At 40.1% G+C, this 20,204-nt stretch overlaps 1 protein-coding gene across 2 annotated transcripts in view; it reads right to left on the reverse strand.

Annotated features, from left to right (window-relative positions):
* Positions 1 to 453: 453 nt before the first annotated feature.
* Positions 454 to 20,204, reverse strand: part of rcan3 (regulator of calcineurin 3) — a 39,461-nt gene continuing 19,710 nt past the window's right edge. For both annotated transcript variants that reach the window (XM_088931609.1, XM_088931608.1), the window contains 3 exons: positions 8,005 to 8,178; positions 6,961 to 7,132; positions 454 to 3,864 (listed from right to left, as the gene is read on the reverse strand). In XM_088931609.1, coding sequence (XP_088787735.1) covers positions 3,710 to 3,864; positions 6,961 to 7,132; positions 8,005 to 8,178 — 501 coding nt within the window. In that variant the 3' untranslated portion in view covers positions 454 to 3,709. The remainder of the gene's footprint in view (positions 3,865 to 6,960; positions 7,133 to 8,004; positions 8,179 to 20,204) is intronic.

Here is a 20,204-nt window from a genome sequence, read left to right on the forward strand (position 1 = left end):
ATAGCTGTTCTTTTAAACACTTACCTTGGCTGCCTGTGGTAATTAGTTGCATCCTGCTTGACTGACTCATACAACAATCTGACTCATACAACAGTTACACAAAAAAGAGCATGCAGTCCATGTAGCATGGTTTGTTGTTAGCAGCTAACTGACCTGAGGATCTAATCTGTTTCTAGAAGGAAGCCAAGGTATGAGCTTCAGGAACATGGCCAGGTAACCTGTTCCACACTCCCACAACCCTTTGTGTAAAGAAGTGAGTATCCTGATTGGAGGACTTCAGCCAGGTGTATCCTGAAAGGAGCCAGCATCATCTTCAAAGGCACAACTTCATACTCCTGTACTGATGATATTTCTGTCATTTAATTGAATTTTTCCTGGCAGTGTGAAGATTACAGTCTTCTCCAGAAAGGTAAACATGAGAATTATTAGAGAAAAAATAAACTGACTAAAAAGCAGGTTTAAGAATAATTCTTTATATACTCCTAAGTGAAACAAATTACATTCATATTTCTACACAAATATAAGCAAGTAACAGTCAATAAAACAATCCTGAAAATTATTACATACAACACATTAAATACAGTTATAACCATAAATTATTGCTTGATTGCTACTTTTTTTCTGAACAACTACAATACAAGAAGACACAGTATTTATATTTCAACCAAACAGTACAACAGTGATGTTATTGACCATTTATAGACTTCCAAGGAAAGTGAAAACTGAATCCATTTTCAACAAACACCTTGTGATTGCTGAGTGATGATTCAAGACAAACACAAGTCCCTCTTTTTTAAATGACTATTCCTTTCAATTGATTTAAATCCTTAACTAAAACCTTAGAAAAGCAAAAGCTTAGTTCATTGGCCACCATAACGTAATGCTCTGTACACATTTTTAAAACAGTTTTTGAGACAGAAAACGCACCCAGTTTCAAAAGATCCCGATAGTAAAATGCTAAACGAACACCATCATCTGACAATGCGTTTGCTGAGTACATATCCTGTTGACATCTTACAATTGAACAAGATACACTGGTTTTAAACCATAGACATAGAAGTTAAGCTCGAGTCAGATAGCATATTTATGTGCAAATACACACAAAGTCATAAGATTCTGAAGGCATTTTTAAAATACCCCCCTGTCGTTAATATATCCTTTCTCTCTAGAGCTACACTTAGAGCACATGAGCCTGTTTAACTATCGATACTATACCTGAAAGTTTTTTAACAGTTGGTACAGTATATGAAATTTAAACTTTAACACCTACACTTCTAGGCCTGTGAAAGCAAAGGCTATAAGGTGATTATGAAAAAGACCATTTTAATTAAATACAACATAATGATACTCCTCCACGAGGATGCGTCATCTTATGAAAAACAAAAGATGATCAATGCCAAAGGGAATAAAGTGCTACAAATGCAGACTAATCACATAATAATCATTACAATGACAACAGTAATAATACCCAGTTAAAGCAGCTTTCCCGTTCTGCTCACCAGTTTTGACCTCCACCAGTTTATTTTGGAACTGATGAAGGAGCACTTCTCCACAATATATTCCACTTACTGGAGGTTTAGTATGTGAGAATACTGTGGTATTACATTTTAAAGTACAAATGTTGTTGGGCAAATACTGCACAAATAAAGTCTGTGTGTGTTTTTACTGTGACATCACTTCATATTTAAATGCTGGACTATAAACTCTTTTCTTCCTGCTGACTTTGAAACAAATCTGATGTCCAGCCCAGCCTAGTCTACAGGGGCTAAAGTTCTCTGTTTTAAGTTACCAGGTATCACATGTAAAGTTCACCTCACACTGAAGTTTGTAGTAAGGAACAAAAAGGCTTCTTCTAGTGCAATGCAATGAAAATACTTCTTCTTAAGCATACAGTCTAACAATAATAAAAGGGCAAAAGGGTTAAAATGAGATAGCAAGTTACACTTTAAATTATTATTTTAACACCTTTCTTATTTTTTCATGATGCTTAGAACAAGTAAGCAATTACAATTGATAATATGCAAATCAACACGGCAGACTTTATTAGGAATAAACCACAATATGCATGTTGCAAAAAGTTAAAGGTTGGTATTTTCTAAATCTGTTGAAAATTTTCTCCTACTGATACTAGTCTTAGACTGATTACCTCTGCCAAGAAGCTAAGTTTCAAATGCAACATTTTTAACATTTTGCATTGCACTTTAAATAAGCAATTCAGAAGATAATCACGTTTTTATTGGTCCAAATCAGTTTTTAAACAGACATCGTTGACCTTAAATAGTATAAAGGAAAAGGTCTAATTCAGCAGTTTGATTTGTCGGCAAGCAACAGGCTCAAGGCAGGGAACACCACAGCCAGTTTTATGTTTTTGTCTTAATTTTTGGCAATGTTACCATACAACACAACAGTAATTAAATATTTCCTAAATGCTGCAAAAACAAAATGCTTCTGGATGCAAACGAGACTTCTAGTGTATAATAAATGCAGAGTGAGAAGATTTATTAGCTATGCAACACTATACAGCCAAAGATCCAGATGTTCTCTTCAAAGCTCTCTGACAGCTCAAAATACTTACAATTAGAAGGCATTCAGTTACCATGGGTTTCCTTTCACAATAATGGCCCTGTTGTGGCATTTTGAAAAACGCTAGCAGCCATGCAGTGTATATGATGCAAGTCTAAAACGCAATGAAAATGTAATGGCTTTAACTGACCAATAGCACAAAACAACAGTTGTCCTAAACACATTTATTAAGTATTCTTATCTGACAATGATTAGAAGCTCAATGATCCTTTTTTCCCTTGAGCTTTCTTTTGTTTTGGGACATTGTGAACAAAACAGATTTGCTATAATCTGTCCTAAGACCTATGATCTTCCTGTTTTTATTGTCTAGTTCCCTCTGAATGATGCGTTATTTTGCTTTTACAAGTCAATGTTTTTCGCCTTGCTCAGGGTTAACACAAACCAAAGCCGGATTCAAGGCTTCCTAAAGCTGTCCATCACCATCACGAGCTGGAACAGCTGCTATAAAGATGGGACCCCACTTTTGATGTTGCATGAAATCTAGCTTTGTCTGATACAAAAAAAACATCACAACTTCTAGATATGTTTGTTTTGGTTTCTAGGACAAGTAAAAAAAATAAACAGCGACCACTACATCAGCATGCATGTGTGCAAACAGCTTACGGTATCAAGTGCAGGGGGAGAACACATATTTCAGTAAACAACTCTCCTTTGAAAAAAACAACCCTCACAACGCTTGATCCTCCAAACAGGACAAGCCGTTGCTATGCAGTCAACTTTCTTCTGAGCTTCTTGTCCGGTTTACGTGTAACGTAAAGTGCATCCTATTTCTGTCCGAAGGTCTGCAGGGCGACAGGTCAGCAGATATGGACGCAAGCAGCAGACCCTGGTGAAACAAAGTCTCTGGATCTGCACCTGATTATGGTTATCGCAATTCTCATACTGGTTCATGAATAAGAATAATAAGAATGAAAAAAAAACTAACTGAAGAAAAGCCAGCGAGAAGCCACAGTGCTTGAAATGAACACATGAGTTTTGTCTTTCTCAAGATTCACCTGCTTCGTGTCAGCGAGCAGGTCTCTCTCTATACAAAGTGTGCGTGAAGCACCAGTACAGACCTGCCACCTCTGCGTGCTCCTTTGCTAAACGTTATTGAAACTGAAACGAAGGACGAGCTTCACAGCTTTTAGTTGAACAGCTTGGGAGGAGCCTCTGGGCGTCTCGTCTGGATTATCTTTTGCTTGGGCTTGGCCTCCTCCTCTTCCTCGGTCTCGCTCTCACAGACGTGCACCACCACGCTGGGGGTGGACTCGGTGCCAGCGTGGAGCTCGTACTTCTCTCCTGGAGAAAGAGCGCAGGTTAAAAAAAACCCCGGAAGAGAAAATAAATCACTAGCAGGACGGATTCACGCCTCACGCAAGGAACGGAACTGTGATGCAGAGGACAACGGGAACTGCACCATCCGCTAACAGAGTTTTGTGAACCTCTCTATATCTATTTTTTTCTGAATCTACTACCTTCTGTCTTGGTCTATCTCATCCATCCATTTTCTAATCGCTTCTTCCACTTCAGGGTCACGGAGAGCCAGAGTCTATCCCAGCGAGCAACAGAGCCAGCCCATCACAGGGTGTGCAGACACACAGACACAGACACACACTCATACTGCCCGCAGGAAAGACACACGAACATGGGGTGAACATACCGGATAAACCCCAGTTAGACAGCACCCCAGGAACTGAACTCAGGGCCCCAGCACTGCAAGGCAGCAAAGCTAGAAACCCATGAAGAGGTTAAGATGCTTTACAGTGCATCCCAGGCACAAAAATACTACACTGGGACCCTAATCTTGAATTGAGCAGCAGGACCAGACTTACAAAAATGTCACACGACCACAGATGGCCATTATTCTGAAGTAACACTTCACTCACACTTCCTGGTGACTGGTGCTGTCAGATGCGATATTACTGAGACTAATGCAATGACTGATTACACTGAATCTTGCTTGTTCAAGGACATTTAGCAATAAAGGGTCTATCAATCCAGACCAGAAATAAGTATTGTGTTTTTAATAGTAAACAGAATGTCTGATAAACTGCGTGATCTAAATGTTAAGACGTTCAATTCAATAATGTTCATGACTGGCTTGTGCCATTTGCTTTTTGTGACGCTGCCTTTCTCCAAACCTGAGAAAAAAAGTCGCTTTCAAGAGGGGAATTACTAAATCTGTCTGGTGCTATTTTAGAAGAACGATTCTCAGACAAGAATTTATCTTGAGATACAGCCTCCCTGCACCTTATAATCCTCGGAGTTTGTAATATATTAAAAAAAGATCGTATCGAGGTTGCCAAGGAGACGAGATGAGCCGAGGAAACGTGATGAGAGGTTTTTGTAAACAAGACTTCCTCTCCGTGACCTTTCGGAGAAATGCTGCTTTCTACAACACACACCAGAGGGCACAAGTGTGCCACTCAAAAACTACTGCAATGAGATTCAAAATCGTTTTTCAGATGTTTTTCACACCCAGCTAATGCAGAATATACTCTTCGCACTCTTTTGAACAATAATATACAAAACATTTTTAGACACTGAGGAGCCTAATTATAAACAAAGACACTTGAAAGGTATGTTGGTGGTATTTGTAGAAGTAAAACTAAAACTACTGCAATTTTTCAAAACCTGACAAGCCCTGGAATCATCTTCAGTGAAATGCGGTACAGATTTTATTTTTCCAGACTTTACAATAATTTGCGGCTCCTATGTGCTTGTAATAAAGATCTCTTTCTTCCTTCTTTTATTGCTGCTTTTACAATAATTGTGCAGGCACTGAAAGGCCTTGTCAGATGTGTAAAAGCAATTTAAGATGCAGACTTTACGAGCAAGTGTGTGGGGAGGGAGGTGGTGGTGGTGTTGTGTGGTGCGTCACCAGTTGAAAGGAATGAATGAAAAAAACATGATAAATCACCCAGGAAATACTGAGACCGTAAGAACATAAGAAAGGTTACAAACAAGGGGAGATATTCAGCTCAGTTCGTAGTTCATGTCTCGTACCAAGTAAGTGTTTTAAATCATTGAGGCATCAACTGCAATTAATGTTTTGCATGCAAAGCCTGTTCTTCAACTTCTGATTTTTGCTTACAGCTTCACTGTTTTCAAGTGAAAAGATATTTGTACACAAGGGTTATTTCCACACACTGGTAACATCTCCATTGTCTTCAATTAAGCAGGAGCCACATCACAGGTGTCTGAGTGTCTGAATGCAGAATGCTGAAGGGGTCTCTGTCCAAGCACCCTGCTTTTCTTGCCAAAAACACACACTACTCACATTACACATCTCGCTATCCCTATGGTTTCATAATAGGACTAATACTAGAAAGAGAAACTTAATTTATATTCCCAGTGCCTTTTATATTTAAGTTGACTTGCTTCCTTTAAAAAAGGGGAGAACAAGCAGTAAGAGATCAATTAATTTAAATGTCCCACCCCTTCCCCCTCTCCACTGTTTCTCTGCCTTTGTTACATTTAAGTTAATCTGATCATCTAATATGAGTAGCAGTCTTAAAATAAATACAGGCCGAAGCCCTACCTTCCTCTAATGAGATCAGTAGAGTTTTGTGTTGCGCAACACTGAGGGGAAGCAGGTTTCAATTAGCCCCTTTGATGTGTGGTATTTTTGAAAGGTTACTTGAGCTGCTGTCGCCAGCCAGCAGGCTCGAGTCCATGCCTCCCTGCACCACATTAGAACAGTTGTGCTTCACACCACTCCACTCCGACTTACAGTATAGAAAATTCATGGGGACAGTACAGTGTTTCCTGAACATATACAGTTGCGCCTTTAGTTCTTCCTAATCAAGAACCACCACTTGCTAGGATGAACAAAAAGGATAGTAAACTCTACCTAAAAAAATAAGCAAATACACTAAACAAGCTTGTTACTCATACAGGCTGTTACTTAAATCATGCAGCTGTAGATCTGCAGACAACAGTGGAAAACTGACAGCCAGCAAAGTTATTTCATTTCACAAACAGAAGAGATATTATAGTAATTAACTTCAGTGCTTGGTTATTTTAAAATGTTTATTCGTGATAATTAGTTATGACTCTACATGATGGTTGATCTACATGATGGTAATTAACAGTAGCAAAACTACGTTTTAGTAGCACTGAAACTGCATGAACAGATATAGCTTCCTGCAGCTATAAAAATCAACCTTGATGATGAGTGCTTCTACAGAAATCTTACAAAAGGGGACTGTCGTGTCTCCGATTAAAAGCCTGGATGAGTTTAAAGAGACACAGGAGAACATGGAAGAGGAATAAAAGCTACGGGAACCCAAGGAAAAGGACAGTAGGGGTGTGATGTAGCCATGGGAAAGCTATGGAAATTCTTGGGGTGACAGTGGCGCCCCTCTGTCAGCCCTGCGAAGGCACGTACTGTACCTGGGCCCAGCTTGGCAACAGCACACAGCAGATCGTAGTTGATGACCGGTGTGGCGTCCTCGCTTTGACTCCAGCCAACTGGGGGGGAGGCCGGGGGGGAGATGAGGAACTGCTTAACCGGCTGTGGGGGGGCCAGATAGGACTTGTCTGTCTCCTCGCCAGAGTTCTGCACCTATACACACACACACACGGACACGGGCGAGAGAGATGCTCAGAATCCTTTGCTCTGCTGTACTATGTTTGTGTCCATCTAACCTAGCTCATCCCCCGAAAATGAGAGTGATCTGCATCCCATCCCCATTCTGTCTGCGTATTGCGCACTCTGTGAAAAGACGTGGCTTTTTTGGAAACGTGATCTGCTTTGATTTTTAGGACACCCCACACTCCCCTCCATCCCTCCATCAACTGGACCCTCATCCAAAAACCAAAACCACACCGAAAGGCTCAGATCACAGATGAGAAGACTACAATGAAATCTGTGTGAATTAGGACTGGAACCTCATTGGGAAAAGCGGCAATGTTGATATCACATGGAAAACTTTCATTCAAAAGCGGACTAGCAGGTCACACATGGACAGTTACTTGCATTTTCTCTTAGGTGTTCATCCAAAAGGAACCCCAAAGCTCTCTACAGACCAGTGGGGAACCAATTCATCCACTACTGACATTCAGCCCCCTCCTGGCTTATGCACAGCAGATTTGCCAATTAAGAGCGAACATAAAACAGGTTACACTGGCCCAGAGAGGAATTAAGCCAGGACACCAGCTACAAGGTTTCAGTGAACTCATCTAGAGGATAGTACCTCGTACCACACAATGTCCCCCGTCATCATTTTAGGGTCCAGGTTTCCAGTGGAAACTTGTAGCGGTTCACTGGTGTTCCTTGGGAGGGCTGAGGAGGTCTGGGATTTGTTGAGATGAGACTCAAAGCTGGTAACATGTAGGTCATCACATGCTTCAAAGTTATTAATTTTCCCTAATTTATTATAAATTGCAAACTTCTACCAAGGCAGAGACCAATGCTGTCTGCACGCGGCATCGTACCTGTGCAAAGTACAGTTTGAGTTTCTTTCCATTGAACTCGGACTCATGGAGCTCTATCCGGGCTCTGGCTGCTGCCTCAGGGGAGGTGAAGTTGATCCGCACTCTCCTGAAGCTCTTGAACATCTGGAACGATGCCTGCTCGTCGTATATCCGGAACAGGGCCTCAAACCTTTCCTGAAACAAAACGGAACAAAAGCGAACAATGATTCGAAACGAAAAAACAACAATCAAAAAGATTCTGCTTAATTAAAAGAGAGGAAAGGGCATGAAAGTAGGAGGATGTCAGGAAAATAAACAAGTCTGATTTTAGCTTGAAGGGTATCCTAATACCACTGAAAGCAAAGCAGTTGTACAAAAAAAATACCTAGTGTAACAAAACTTCCAAGTGTCTGATCCTGTTAAGAAGGTCAACAGGATAATTATTTTTGCATAAACCTCTAAACAAATAAACAAATCTTTTGTGCTCAGGAATGTGTGGATGAGGAGCACTTTCTGCATTGAACATTACTAATAATATGTTTTTGTCGGAAAATATCCTTAAATTATAAGGACCACTGGAGAGGACTGAAATTATTTAATGATACTGTGCAAATCTTGACACTTATTTTCACACAATGACTGGTTTCAGTTTACAACAAACTAATCTCCCCTGCAATTAAACAGTTCGTTCATGCATTTTCGGAGCTGAAAAGTACAGGTTTTGGCATCATACATTTTCCGCTGTATCATAGCTATACAGCAAACATAAAAAGGCAGCACATTTAAACCTTTGGTAGCAGGGGAGCCAATTACTGTAATCGCCAACAATACACAGAGCAGAATGGCACTGTGGGTAATCAAATATGACCTCTATCTGCTTACAGGGTAGGCTGAGGGAGACGCTCGGTGCCAGAATGATGTAATCTGTGTTCCTCCTGCCAGCAATCAAGCCACCTACTGGACTCCAGGACCATAAACAACAACAAGGCAAGGAGTGGTGATGGAGTCTCGCGTACATGTCCCCATGCCACTATCATGGAAGGGAATGGGTATCTGTCCATTCCTACACCATTATTGCACTGTGATTTTGCTTCGCTTTTCCATGCTTTGGCCAGGGCATACCAATTCCAATCCTGAAGGCAGGCAGGAAAACAAACTGTCGAGGAATGAAGAGATGTTTATTCAGGCTTTGAGGAGGAAAGCAAAAATCCAAAGGGGTTCCAAACAGTAATCCAGGTCATTTGTAATGGTGTTGTATTCTGTTACTATACTTTACTGTTCTCGGTTGGGAGCGTCCTAAAATGAGAACAATCAAATATATTCCTATTCCTTTGTTTTAACAGGTAGGTGAGCAGAACACCAATTCTCTGTTACAATGATAACCTGGCGATCTGTTGACACAGCAGACCATATACTGGGGCAATCCGAGTGAAGTGCTTTGCTCAGCAGGGGGCAGCATGGGTGCAGTGGGTGAGACACTGGACTCTGAACTAATGGGTTGTGGGATTGAGTACCCGCTGCAGACACCGCTGTGCTGTAGTGTCTCGAGTGAGGCATTGCACCCCAGTGGCTCCAGTCCAGCCAGCTGTATAAGTAGGGATCAGCATCACTGGGGGGTGATCCCTGCACTGGACCAGTGTCCCACCCAGGGAGAACACCATTCTACCAAAAAGAAACTACAAAAATAATTTACTAATTATTTTACATGTGAAGTCTGACCTGCAGTTGTGCCTAGTGTCTGTGGATCCTGTAGTGCATAACAAACATAAATTTTAATCATAAAAGAAGAATAGAAATTGACAGGAATGTATGCTACAGTATATTGCAAGTAACCCCACACTGTTGCCTCACAGCACTGGGGCCTTGGGATAAATTCCAGACCTGCTGTCTGTGTGGAGTCTGCATGCTATCCCTGGGTTTGTGTGGGTTTCCACCAGGCGCTCCAGTTTTCTGCCAAAGGCCAAAGGCATACTAGTAGGTTAATTACATACTCCTACTGTAGGTTAATTGGCTTCCGGGATAATTGGCCCTGGTATGAGTGTGAGCATGATAAGTGTCTGTTTAGGCCCTGCGATGGACGTCCTCCCGAGGGTGTGTCCCACCTGTGAAGTGGATTAAGGGGTTAGAAAATGGATGGAATGTTTTAAAATATTAGGTGTCATGGATGGTTTTTCTAACATTCAAATTAAAGGTTGATTGCACAGGAAAATGATGCCACCTAATTACTGATTCACAATCATCGAACCCTTATCAAAAAAAAGTTTAATTAAACATTAATTCTTTTTTCTCATGGATCCAACACAAACAGATGAAGGAGATGCACATTGCTGGCACTGGCTCTTCCACAATAATACATACCTGAAATGATTGTGGTTTTAATGGCAACGGCCTTTCTCCAAAGCACGTCACACGCCAGAAGGTAAATTAAAAACCAATTATCTTCGCTGTAGGAAAGACAGGATCGCTCCACTGTCAATACTTAATATGTAATGATAGATCAAAATGCTATGCATTGCCCATTACCAAACACTTTTTAGACTATAAATGTCAACTAACGCTCAGATAAGAATGATCTACTGTATGTCTAAAAAAGAACAGAACCAGGGAAAGTGGTCCAAGTAAAGTTAAGTATTGGAAGGCTGATTATACAACTAAGTGCTTCATTAGCCTATTAATTCCAGAGTGCTTTCAATTACTGAGATGAAGTACTGTACTTTGGAAACAAAATATTATCCTGGAACTGAAAAACAAACAGTAAAGCTGAATAATTAAAAGGCTGTGTATCCCTTTCAGAACAACGTGATACCAAAAGCCCTTCGGGGACTAATCAGCAAATGGCTGGGTGTCAAAAGAGTTGTGAGCCTCCTGGGCAGGAGAGTGCTGGTCCTGTATTTGCTGTGAGTGGACAATCCACTGGCCTCATCGATTACAGTTCCTTCCTGCTGGCAGTTAAGGCTTGCAAAGACAGTAGCTAAGCAACACTGTGACATAATCCAGGATAACCACAGACAGGACGTTAAGACAGGTTGGGAACAAGCTTATTCTTCTTCCGTTCTGACTCTTTTCTGTTCCCCGATACAATTCATCTTTGCTCAGATTTTAAAATCTGGAAATATTAATTTTTAAAACACAAAAGAACAAAGTCTCTTTGCTGATCTGGCTATTGGAAAAGACACTACACACACACTACACATGATCTTAGCCAAAAAGCCAAGCATTGAGATGCTTAAGCTTTAGACAAGAGTAACATTGTCAAATCAGGACTCTCTCTCTCTCCTGTCACTGAAATACCTGCAAGTCTGGGGTACTGTGTGCTTTTCTGAAGAGGTTTTCAATGTGAACCAATTCTGCAATTCATCCTTTTTTAAAAAACTATGCTGACAGTACCACCCAGGTTTTGTAGAGGTGAATTTCCATCCATCCATTTTCTAACCACTTCATCCAATTTAGGGATGCAGGGAAGCTGGAGTCTATCCCAGCAAGCAATGGGCACAAGGCAGGATACACCCTGGATGCTGGTCCATCACAGAACACCCACAGACTCAGACATGCATCATGACAAATTTTCCCAGAAGCCAATTAGCCTACCAGTATGTCTGTGGACTGAGGCAGGATACCGGACCATTTGCAGGAAACCCACACAAAACTCAATGAGAACATATAAACTCCCCACAGATGGTACCCCAGGAATTACATCCAAGACCCAGATTCTGTGAGGCAGCAATGCTAACCACTTTTCTACCCTTGCAGTGAATTTAATACACTACAACTCATATCGTTAACACATATTTAGTTATGAAGCTTATTTTCAGTTAATGTGAATCACACGAAAATAAAGGTAAAAAAATGACAGGAAAACATTTAATACATTTAGCTAATTTGGTTCACTCCAAGCCCAAAACAGTGGAATTTTAAGAGCATCCAATCTCAGGCTGCTAACTAAGGTGCACAACTCAGCTGGCATGGATATTTACTCTGGTAATACAGGTTTCCAGATATGATTAAAATCCACTCTCTCCAGTATGGGTCATGTTTCTCTGTGGTGAACTGAGTTATTATACATATTGCAAGTAAAGTGTGCTACACGTTCACTTTTTGGAGAGGCACTTTGAGAGAAACTAACAGCAGGAAGAGAGAAGCATCAAAAATGAAACAATTACCTAGCAGTACGAGAACTGGAGTTTAGAAAAACTACATAGAAAATTATTTTTTGAGCCATGGCAGGATGAAAATTTTAGTTCAAAATAGCTTTTTTCCCCAACAGGTATTTGTAGGTGTGATATTTTTGACTATTAAATGTTCATTGACTTTTTCCATGCCAATCAGTTATATTGTTTTTTTATCGGTCACTTTTTGATTTTTTTTTCAGATACAGGTTGCTCTTCTTCGATGCTTATCTGGTTTCAGATTGCTGACAGCACTCTTTGGGAAGGGGAGTATTTCTCTTACTGACTCTGCGGATTGCAGCATGTTTCTAAATTACATTTCTCCCCATGAAGAAAAGAACAGATATAATACATTCACATGATACAACAGATTTTGTCCAAATTCATTCACAAGTAATGAATGGTTAAGACCTAGCAGTTCTCATGAGAAGAAGAACACTGAACTGAGGTTTTGTTGATGGTTTGTTTTTTCAGTGACAGTTATATTTATTTCATTTTGGTTGATCTGGGTCTCTTGTCTGAAATGAAGCCTCATTGCAGTGAAGGGTTAAAACAATATAAAACTTCACAGTATTCTGTGACACTTCAGAAAAAAAAAACATTCTGTACAAAGTGTCCGATACTAATTGGACACTTCATATGTTTATATGTGATTATATGATAATGTGCTGGTTGAAATAATGTACTCTCTTGCCTTGCAACTGACAAATTAAACTACTGAATTAATTTACAGGCATTTAAATTTGCCTGGATTATATAGGAAATAGAAACATCTCTCATTTTATGCTTTTCGAAATTTTATTCGGGTTTAGTAGCCAGAGTTTTATTATTTAGCAAGTTTTACTTTATTTTATTTCATATTTGTAGGTCTTCTCGATTTTGCCAAGGACTACAAAGAGGACAGCTTTGTGGTTGAATTCTGCTGCAGTTACAGCTCTTAAAAGTCAGACTGCAGTCTGCTGTGCAAAATTTCAGCAAATCGCTTTTAAAAAAAAATACTGCTTTGCAGTGCAAGACGACTACTCTCCCAGGGCCCCACTGCGTTCAATTTCCTGTACAAAGACCCCCCTCCTCATCTCCTCCTGTTGGGTCATATTGTGAGAAGCCAGGCTTCAAGTTCACTGTAAGCAGCTGCCTTGACTGCTAAAATGACTCAACAGAGCCCTGAGCTTGAATCCCTTTATGCTTGTACAGTACATACAGCTCTTAACAAACTGCATAAAGTGGACACTTCACTCTTATTCTAACCCTCAGAAGACTCTCTGCTTTGTAATGCACAGGTTTTTTTAAGTGATTATCATCTGTCGATAAGCATCTACAGACCTTCACAATCTCATCCTTGAAGATAGCTCCATGTATAAGGGCTGAGCAGTAGACAGGAGGTTTGGAGTCCAGGTTGGAGGTGCATGGATCCCAACCCTGTGAAACTCTGCCCTAATATCTTTAAGCAAGGTACTGTACAGTACTCCACTCACATTGCTCCAGTTATGAGTCTGCAGCTTGTCACCTGACAGGAGAATTTGAGAATTTCTCCATTTGCTGCTAAAACAAAGAACTGCTAACACTTCTCAGAACAGTTTTTTGCACATCTTTCCTCCTGTATCTGCATATTCATACTCTAATCTATAACCGAACAGGATGAAAATTGCACAGCACTTGTGTGATTTGTAAAGGAGACTGAAATCAAAGCAAGAGACCAGTGCAATCACAGATGTTACTTGCTATTCATTTTACACAGTTGGGCCATATCATTTTTTAAATGAAGTGAATATGACAAAACCTCACCAGCTCTCTGCTGATAAAACACTACATTATGCACAGCCTCTTTCAACTACCAGTGGCGCACCAAAATTGTTTGACTGTCTGCGTCAAACAAATCAGATCTGAACAGCATCTCAAAAACCTGGACTGACGCAATTGTTCATGAGTGCTTTTTTTCATTTTCACTGGGGGGTTTTGCTGAATTAGTAACACACTGTTGTTCACTAGATAAGCACAATTCCAGAAGCCAAAAATACTTTTCTAAGTAACACTTAATCAATGAGGAAAAAAAATAAAGAGACTCTTTGCTTCCAACACCAAGCGATTGCCAGGAAATTAATCAACATGAGCAGAAACGTTCAGTTCACAGTATTTGTTTTCTCAGTAAGGAACACGTTGAAAGGACAAGCAAACTGCTGTCCCTTCTGTTGCCAGACTTCTTATTTTTAGAGCCTAATCAATTAGACAAAGAGAAATAAAGTTATTAGGATCGATACTTTAACCAAATTCAATATGATTGCAGGCAGCATGGTGGCGCAGTGATAAACTAGCACTGGGGCTGGGGTTCAGTTCTGGACTTGGGGAGCTATCTGAGTGGAGTTTGCATGTTCTCCCCATATTCCCATGAGTTTCCTCCCACAATCCAAAGATATACCTGTATGTTAGTTGTTTTCTAGAAAAACTGGTCCTGATACAAGTGTGTGTGTGAGTGTGTGTTTGTATCTGTGTGTCTGCTCTACAATGGACTGGTGTCCAATCCAGGGTATACCCTGCCTTGTGTCCCCTGCTTGCCAGAATAGGTTCCCGGTGTTAGAAAATGGATGGATATTAAAATAACTTTTTACACAATCAAATTCCAACAGGATTACCTGTTTTTCTACTTGCTTGGAATGTGTCAAGTAAACTTAAGATACCCTACTTGCCCTTCACTTCCAGTTGTAAGGACATTAAACACTTTCCATCGTACATGTCCCTGCTAGTCAATTAGGGATCACTTGCTTCATTAAGGTTATGGCTGGACAGTTTGTTCCAGACACCCACCACCCTTGGTGTAAAAATTGTCTCTCACCGCACAGAAGCCTGCTATAACAGAAAGAAAGTGTGCAGAAATGTGCCATATTTGTAGCTAGTGATCATATTAAATGAGGCCCATTTCACCACTCCAGTGCAAAAAAACAGACATTCACAGTTTTTAAGGGGTGAAGACTTACAATGTATTTACAGTAAAGGATAACATTCCAAAATGTGCTCTTTAACTTCAAATCTATTGTCTTGGGTCTAGGAAACATCGTACGATTCAGTGTAATCCATTGTCATCCTGCTTTCATTGTTGGGAACATCTGTTTTCCCTTTTAAAATGAATAAGAGTGTGTAAAGTAGCACGCATCTTACAGAATGTTAATAACCCCAACAAATATATAAAGAGATATCAGGAAACCAGAATCACCCAATAGCTGTGCCCAGCAGGACTCTCACACTATCAACTGCAATGCAACAGAAAGCAGAGTTCTGGTTTCAACACAGCATACTACCAAAAAAACAGAATCCAGGTGCTACAATTCAGATGGAACCAGCGTTGAAGGTGCCAAGCCTGTCAAGTAATATTTCCACACAAAAACACCAGTCCAGACTTTCAATATAGAGAGACTCTTAGAAATAACAAAATGCACAAAAAATGAACGGCCCATAAGTGTTCTTGAAAAGCAAAGTGCACATGAACCAAAGGGTAATTCTGATGCTGTGATCCTGCTCCGAGGTGCAGTCTTTTTTGGGGGGGGAAAAAAAGCTTTTTAAAAACAAAAATCAACATTTTCTACTGCATGAACGTGAAGCAGGTAGCTTCAAAACCTGTAGCTCTACAGGGTTCATGGGCTTCCTTTATTTTACAAAACAAATCTGTAACCTAACCGCACGCACTTACTTATTTATTTATGTCATGGGGTTTAGTTGGACTTCCGGAGCGAGAGATCGTGTTGCAGAGGCAGAGGCGAAGAAACGCCGGTTGCTCTCGCAGTGGCAACTTTGTAAACCTTATACTGCGCCTGTCGGAACCTTTAGATTAAGCAGTTGTTAGATTCGCAGAGCAAACTTTACGCCACATTTCAACTCCCTGAAATGGAAAGCATGAACATGAGGTTAAAACAGTGACACCGCGGAGCCCAGATGTTTAGATCTATAATGATGGCTAGGACACGCACCAGTAATGCAGAGTGATAGCTCACAAAAACACTTCAGAGAAGAAACCTGCTTTGGAAGAGGATGCAGGTTAGAGCCTGCGCTTTCGAACAAACACCTCATCTGTTCTGTTTTATCGTTTCTGCCAAACTGTAACGAATGCACAACACTTTGGAATGACACACTTGAACGCCGTCTGATGTCAGCCTTTGATTTTTGTGGTTTTTGAAGTTGATGGGCAAAAGGTGGGAGTAGAATCTGAACTGGGCTTTTAAAGTGCACAAGTTTAGGATGTACATAATTGTCGCTACACAAGCAGTGACGCGATCCGTCTCGTTGGGCAGCCGATACTTCAGTAAACACCAGACTGACGGTAACGGGCTATTTCTAGGTGAAATTTAAGAGTTTTGCACACCAGAGCGATGGGTCTGTCAACATTGTTTTTCTCCCTCCAAAACGCTCCTTACACACTCTCCTGAAACTCTGAGCAAGCCGTTAATGTAACATGCCGACGTAAGGATTGTCTGCATTTAAATCACAGGTTATTTTAAAAACAATACAAATGAAGTGCGTCTATCAACATACATTCACGTCTCTGTGGCTCTACGAGTGATCATTTCCACAGTTACGGTCTTATTAAAAGCACACTGTAGGATAAGAAAGTTTAAAATCGTTAACACTGTTCGTCGGGGGCAATAGAGCCATATTTTCACCTCAATGACGGTTAATTGTTTCTTTTGCTTGCTTTCTATACAAAACATACAGTGAAAATTGATTTGTTTCCCCATGACGGCCGTAAATACAACGCTGATTGCAACCGTGAGCTTCTGGAACTCAGTTCTCCCAGAAGACGCAGCTCTGAACTAGTAATCATTTTTATGTGGCATTAAGTAGCTCTTTTACCACAGGTACTAGGTACACAGAGCCAGAAATCATCCAGTACACAATAAAAAAAAGAAAACGGAGCAGTTACTAGAGTGCTAATTACATTTCCCCCCCCCCCTTTCTTAGACATTATGCTGCCCGCCATTTTTGGAAGCCGCTCCTGAAATCTCTTTTCTCCTCGAAACACGAGGTTTCGATCGTTTCTCCTGTTCAAAACGCTTGTTGAACTTCGTGAGCAGCAGCACAAATTAGAGATGGGGGGGTACCAGTGATAACTGGGGAAAGTAAATAAAGCGGCAGTTTTTCCAGCTTTCCAGATATGGAACGGCTCCCACCTCCTCATAAATCCGTAAACAGCCGTGAAATTTTACGACGAGAAATTTGAAAGGTCAATACAATTGCTGAGGATTTCCTGGATTTGGAGTCCTCTGTATGATTACACGGACGAGTGCAGGACAGGAACCATCACAGACCCCTTTGTCAAGGAAAAGAAGGGGCATTGCAATGTGATAACAGACAATTTCTTGTGCTTCCCCATATGACTTAAGTGACTTGATGTCAGTGGACAGAAAATTATGAGAATCATCAAAAATCAGGAGAGGATGGCCTGAGACTTTTTTTTTCCAGAAATTGAGGCAATTACCCATCTTACAACTCGCATTTTTTAACACAAATGCACTAAATGTATATTTTTCTTTTACATTTTCTAATATTTGTTTAAATTCTGGTGATCCGATAGTACTGTGGTGCTTACGGTTTTGAGATTTTTGCCGGTTGCCCATTCAATAATAATAAAGAAAATCATTCATCATTCATAACTATCCTATCCCATTTTTACAGTATCGACTGTTGTTGTTTTTTTTTTGCTTTAAATCAAACATTTCTAGTGATCATCAAAACAAAAACCTACTGTACTCGCTGTTCTCTAAATCCAGATGGAAAACGTTTAACGTAGAGTAGGAAAATATGATTGATGACGCCCACTTGCAAGATTAGGCAAACTGTTGAACAGTTCTCCCTAGGTAATGGATTAAAACTCTTTTTCGTTCTATCCTCACACTACTCTCTCACAACCCCCGCATTATGCAAAAGACGGATTAAATTTGTTGTACTGAAGGAGTGTATCTGTTAGCAGCCTTGCTTCAGGTGATTCAGCAGAGAAAATGAAATTCACAGAGGGGGTATAAAGGGAAGAGACGCGCACACAGCAGCAAGAGATCACAGTTCGCATGGAAGAAAACGAAACACAAAATCTGAATTCTGAATGAAAGATCCTGAATAACTTCCCACACAAACAAATGTATTAAAAGGCCACCACACAAAAGGAGATAAATATGTGATTTGTAATGCCTGTTCCGTTTCTTGTTAAAGAAAATATGAAGGCTCATATTAACAATAGTTTTTTTTTCCTGCACAGCATTAGTACAGTTCGGGCTACTAAACAATTTAGCCACAGATTATTCACAACAATAAAGGTCTCTGTGTATGCCATGACTATTCAACAAAGCATCATGTTGGATCTCAGCTCTGTGATCGCACACACAGTCCTAAACAAGGGGGAAAAAACTGAAAATACATTGTAAGGCAGATTTTTCTGCCTTTCCGATGTTTATAAATGTACAAATAAAGGTGGAGATAAAAATAATGTTATTTACCAGAACATTTAGTATACATAATATTATTGAACTATATTAATCAGTGATACTTCTTCTTACTTAATTAAGCACTTATTCATCCTAGCAACAGGGTTATTAGCAGATGCGGTAAACTGACTCAATTAAGGTGCAGAATGCCTCAGAATTTTTGAAAATGTGAGTTAAGGTCAGCCTATACTAAAGCACAAATCATGCATGCTGAAGCCAGGCTCATTAAGTCGGTACAAGATCAAGCTAAAATGTTCTCCCTGGAGAGAGACAAGATTTTAGTCAAAGTACACTCGTTCGTCATTTATGGAACTTGAGTAAAAAATTAAAAACTGCATACTCTATGGGACCTGTGCCACTTGGGACTAAGCACAAAATTAGCTGAAAATAATTATGAACATGTATCTGTTCAAAGTGCGCTTTTAATTACTTTCCCTGTGCTCATTCGCACTTTCAGCAGATCTGATCAGAGGTAACAAGCCAGATTCTCTCTGATCCCCTAATTGACCAGTCAGCCAGACCCACCCCAACACACAAGCTACCATAGGAAAGCTTCATGTTAATGGAAATATCATGAGATTAACCTATCACGCAATAAAGTTAAATAAATAAAGACAGAACAAATAGCAACCTTTTACGATCTATTTAATAACAATGGTCTCTATTTATACTACAATTTCCATTACACCGACGCATGACTTTAAAACAGGCACAGTACAATAAGCGGTGGTGGGCATTATTGTTGAATTATAAATAGAGCAGAAGAAGAGTATGAGATCGAGGTAATGAGTATGCCCCACAAATGCAATACTGCGCGTACTGTGTGTGCAGGAACTCATTTGCTGGTGTCATCGGATCACGGATCATGGAAAAAAGTTCAAATTAATTTGATACAACAATGCTGATGTCACCTAGGCAGACTGTACAGCTCCTTTATCAATACCAAGATTAACATGGCCTGTGTTTTCATAAAAACTGTGCTTAAACACCCTAAGTCTAAGAGTTGCTCATGGGGCCAAACAGGCACGGCACAGGCTATTGTTCTCCTAAACTTGTGCCGACTTGAAGCTGCCAGGATTTTTCCGAAAGAAGCTAAAATTATTGTCTCATCATAACTTCCATTCATTTTAACATAATTGGTAATGTTCTGAGGTTTTGTGTCAGAATATAGGGAACTAGGTGTTTCCACAACTCTTGTTCACGCCAAAGTCTTGAATAAAAGCAGAGTGAAGCACATATATTGGCATAATAGAGTTCGCACCTATTATAACCAGGCATGTGTTTCTGTAGTCCATCTCAACCCAGTCCACACCACTAGTTAATTACAGTATTTTAAGGATCTTAAATAATGCAGGCTAATGTTTGGGATGTAAACACTCCTGAGTCGATTATCTCTGCACAGCATGTGGGTTATTAATCCTGTTATTTCAATTTGGAACTAATGTTTTCAGTCAGACAGGTGGTTTGTGGCAATCCGTAATACTTTCTTAAGCTAATCCTATCCACACAATGTTGTGCAACTCCTTAATAGGCTGTTTATAGGTACCTTCTCCTGTGTTTCCTTTTATACTATATATTGCCGAGTCTGAAA

Source organism: Atractosteus spatula, chromosome 14 (genome assembly GCF_055471065.1).
Source record: "Atractosteus spatula isolate fAtrSpa1 chromosome 14, fAtrSpa1.hap1, whole genome shotgun sequence".
In the NCBI taxonomy this organism is placed as follows: domain Eukaryota; kingdom Metazoa; phylum Chordata; class Actinopteri; order Semionotiformes; family Lepisosteidae; genus Atractosteus; species Atractosteus spatula.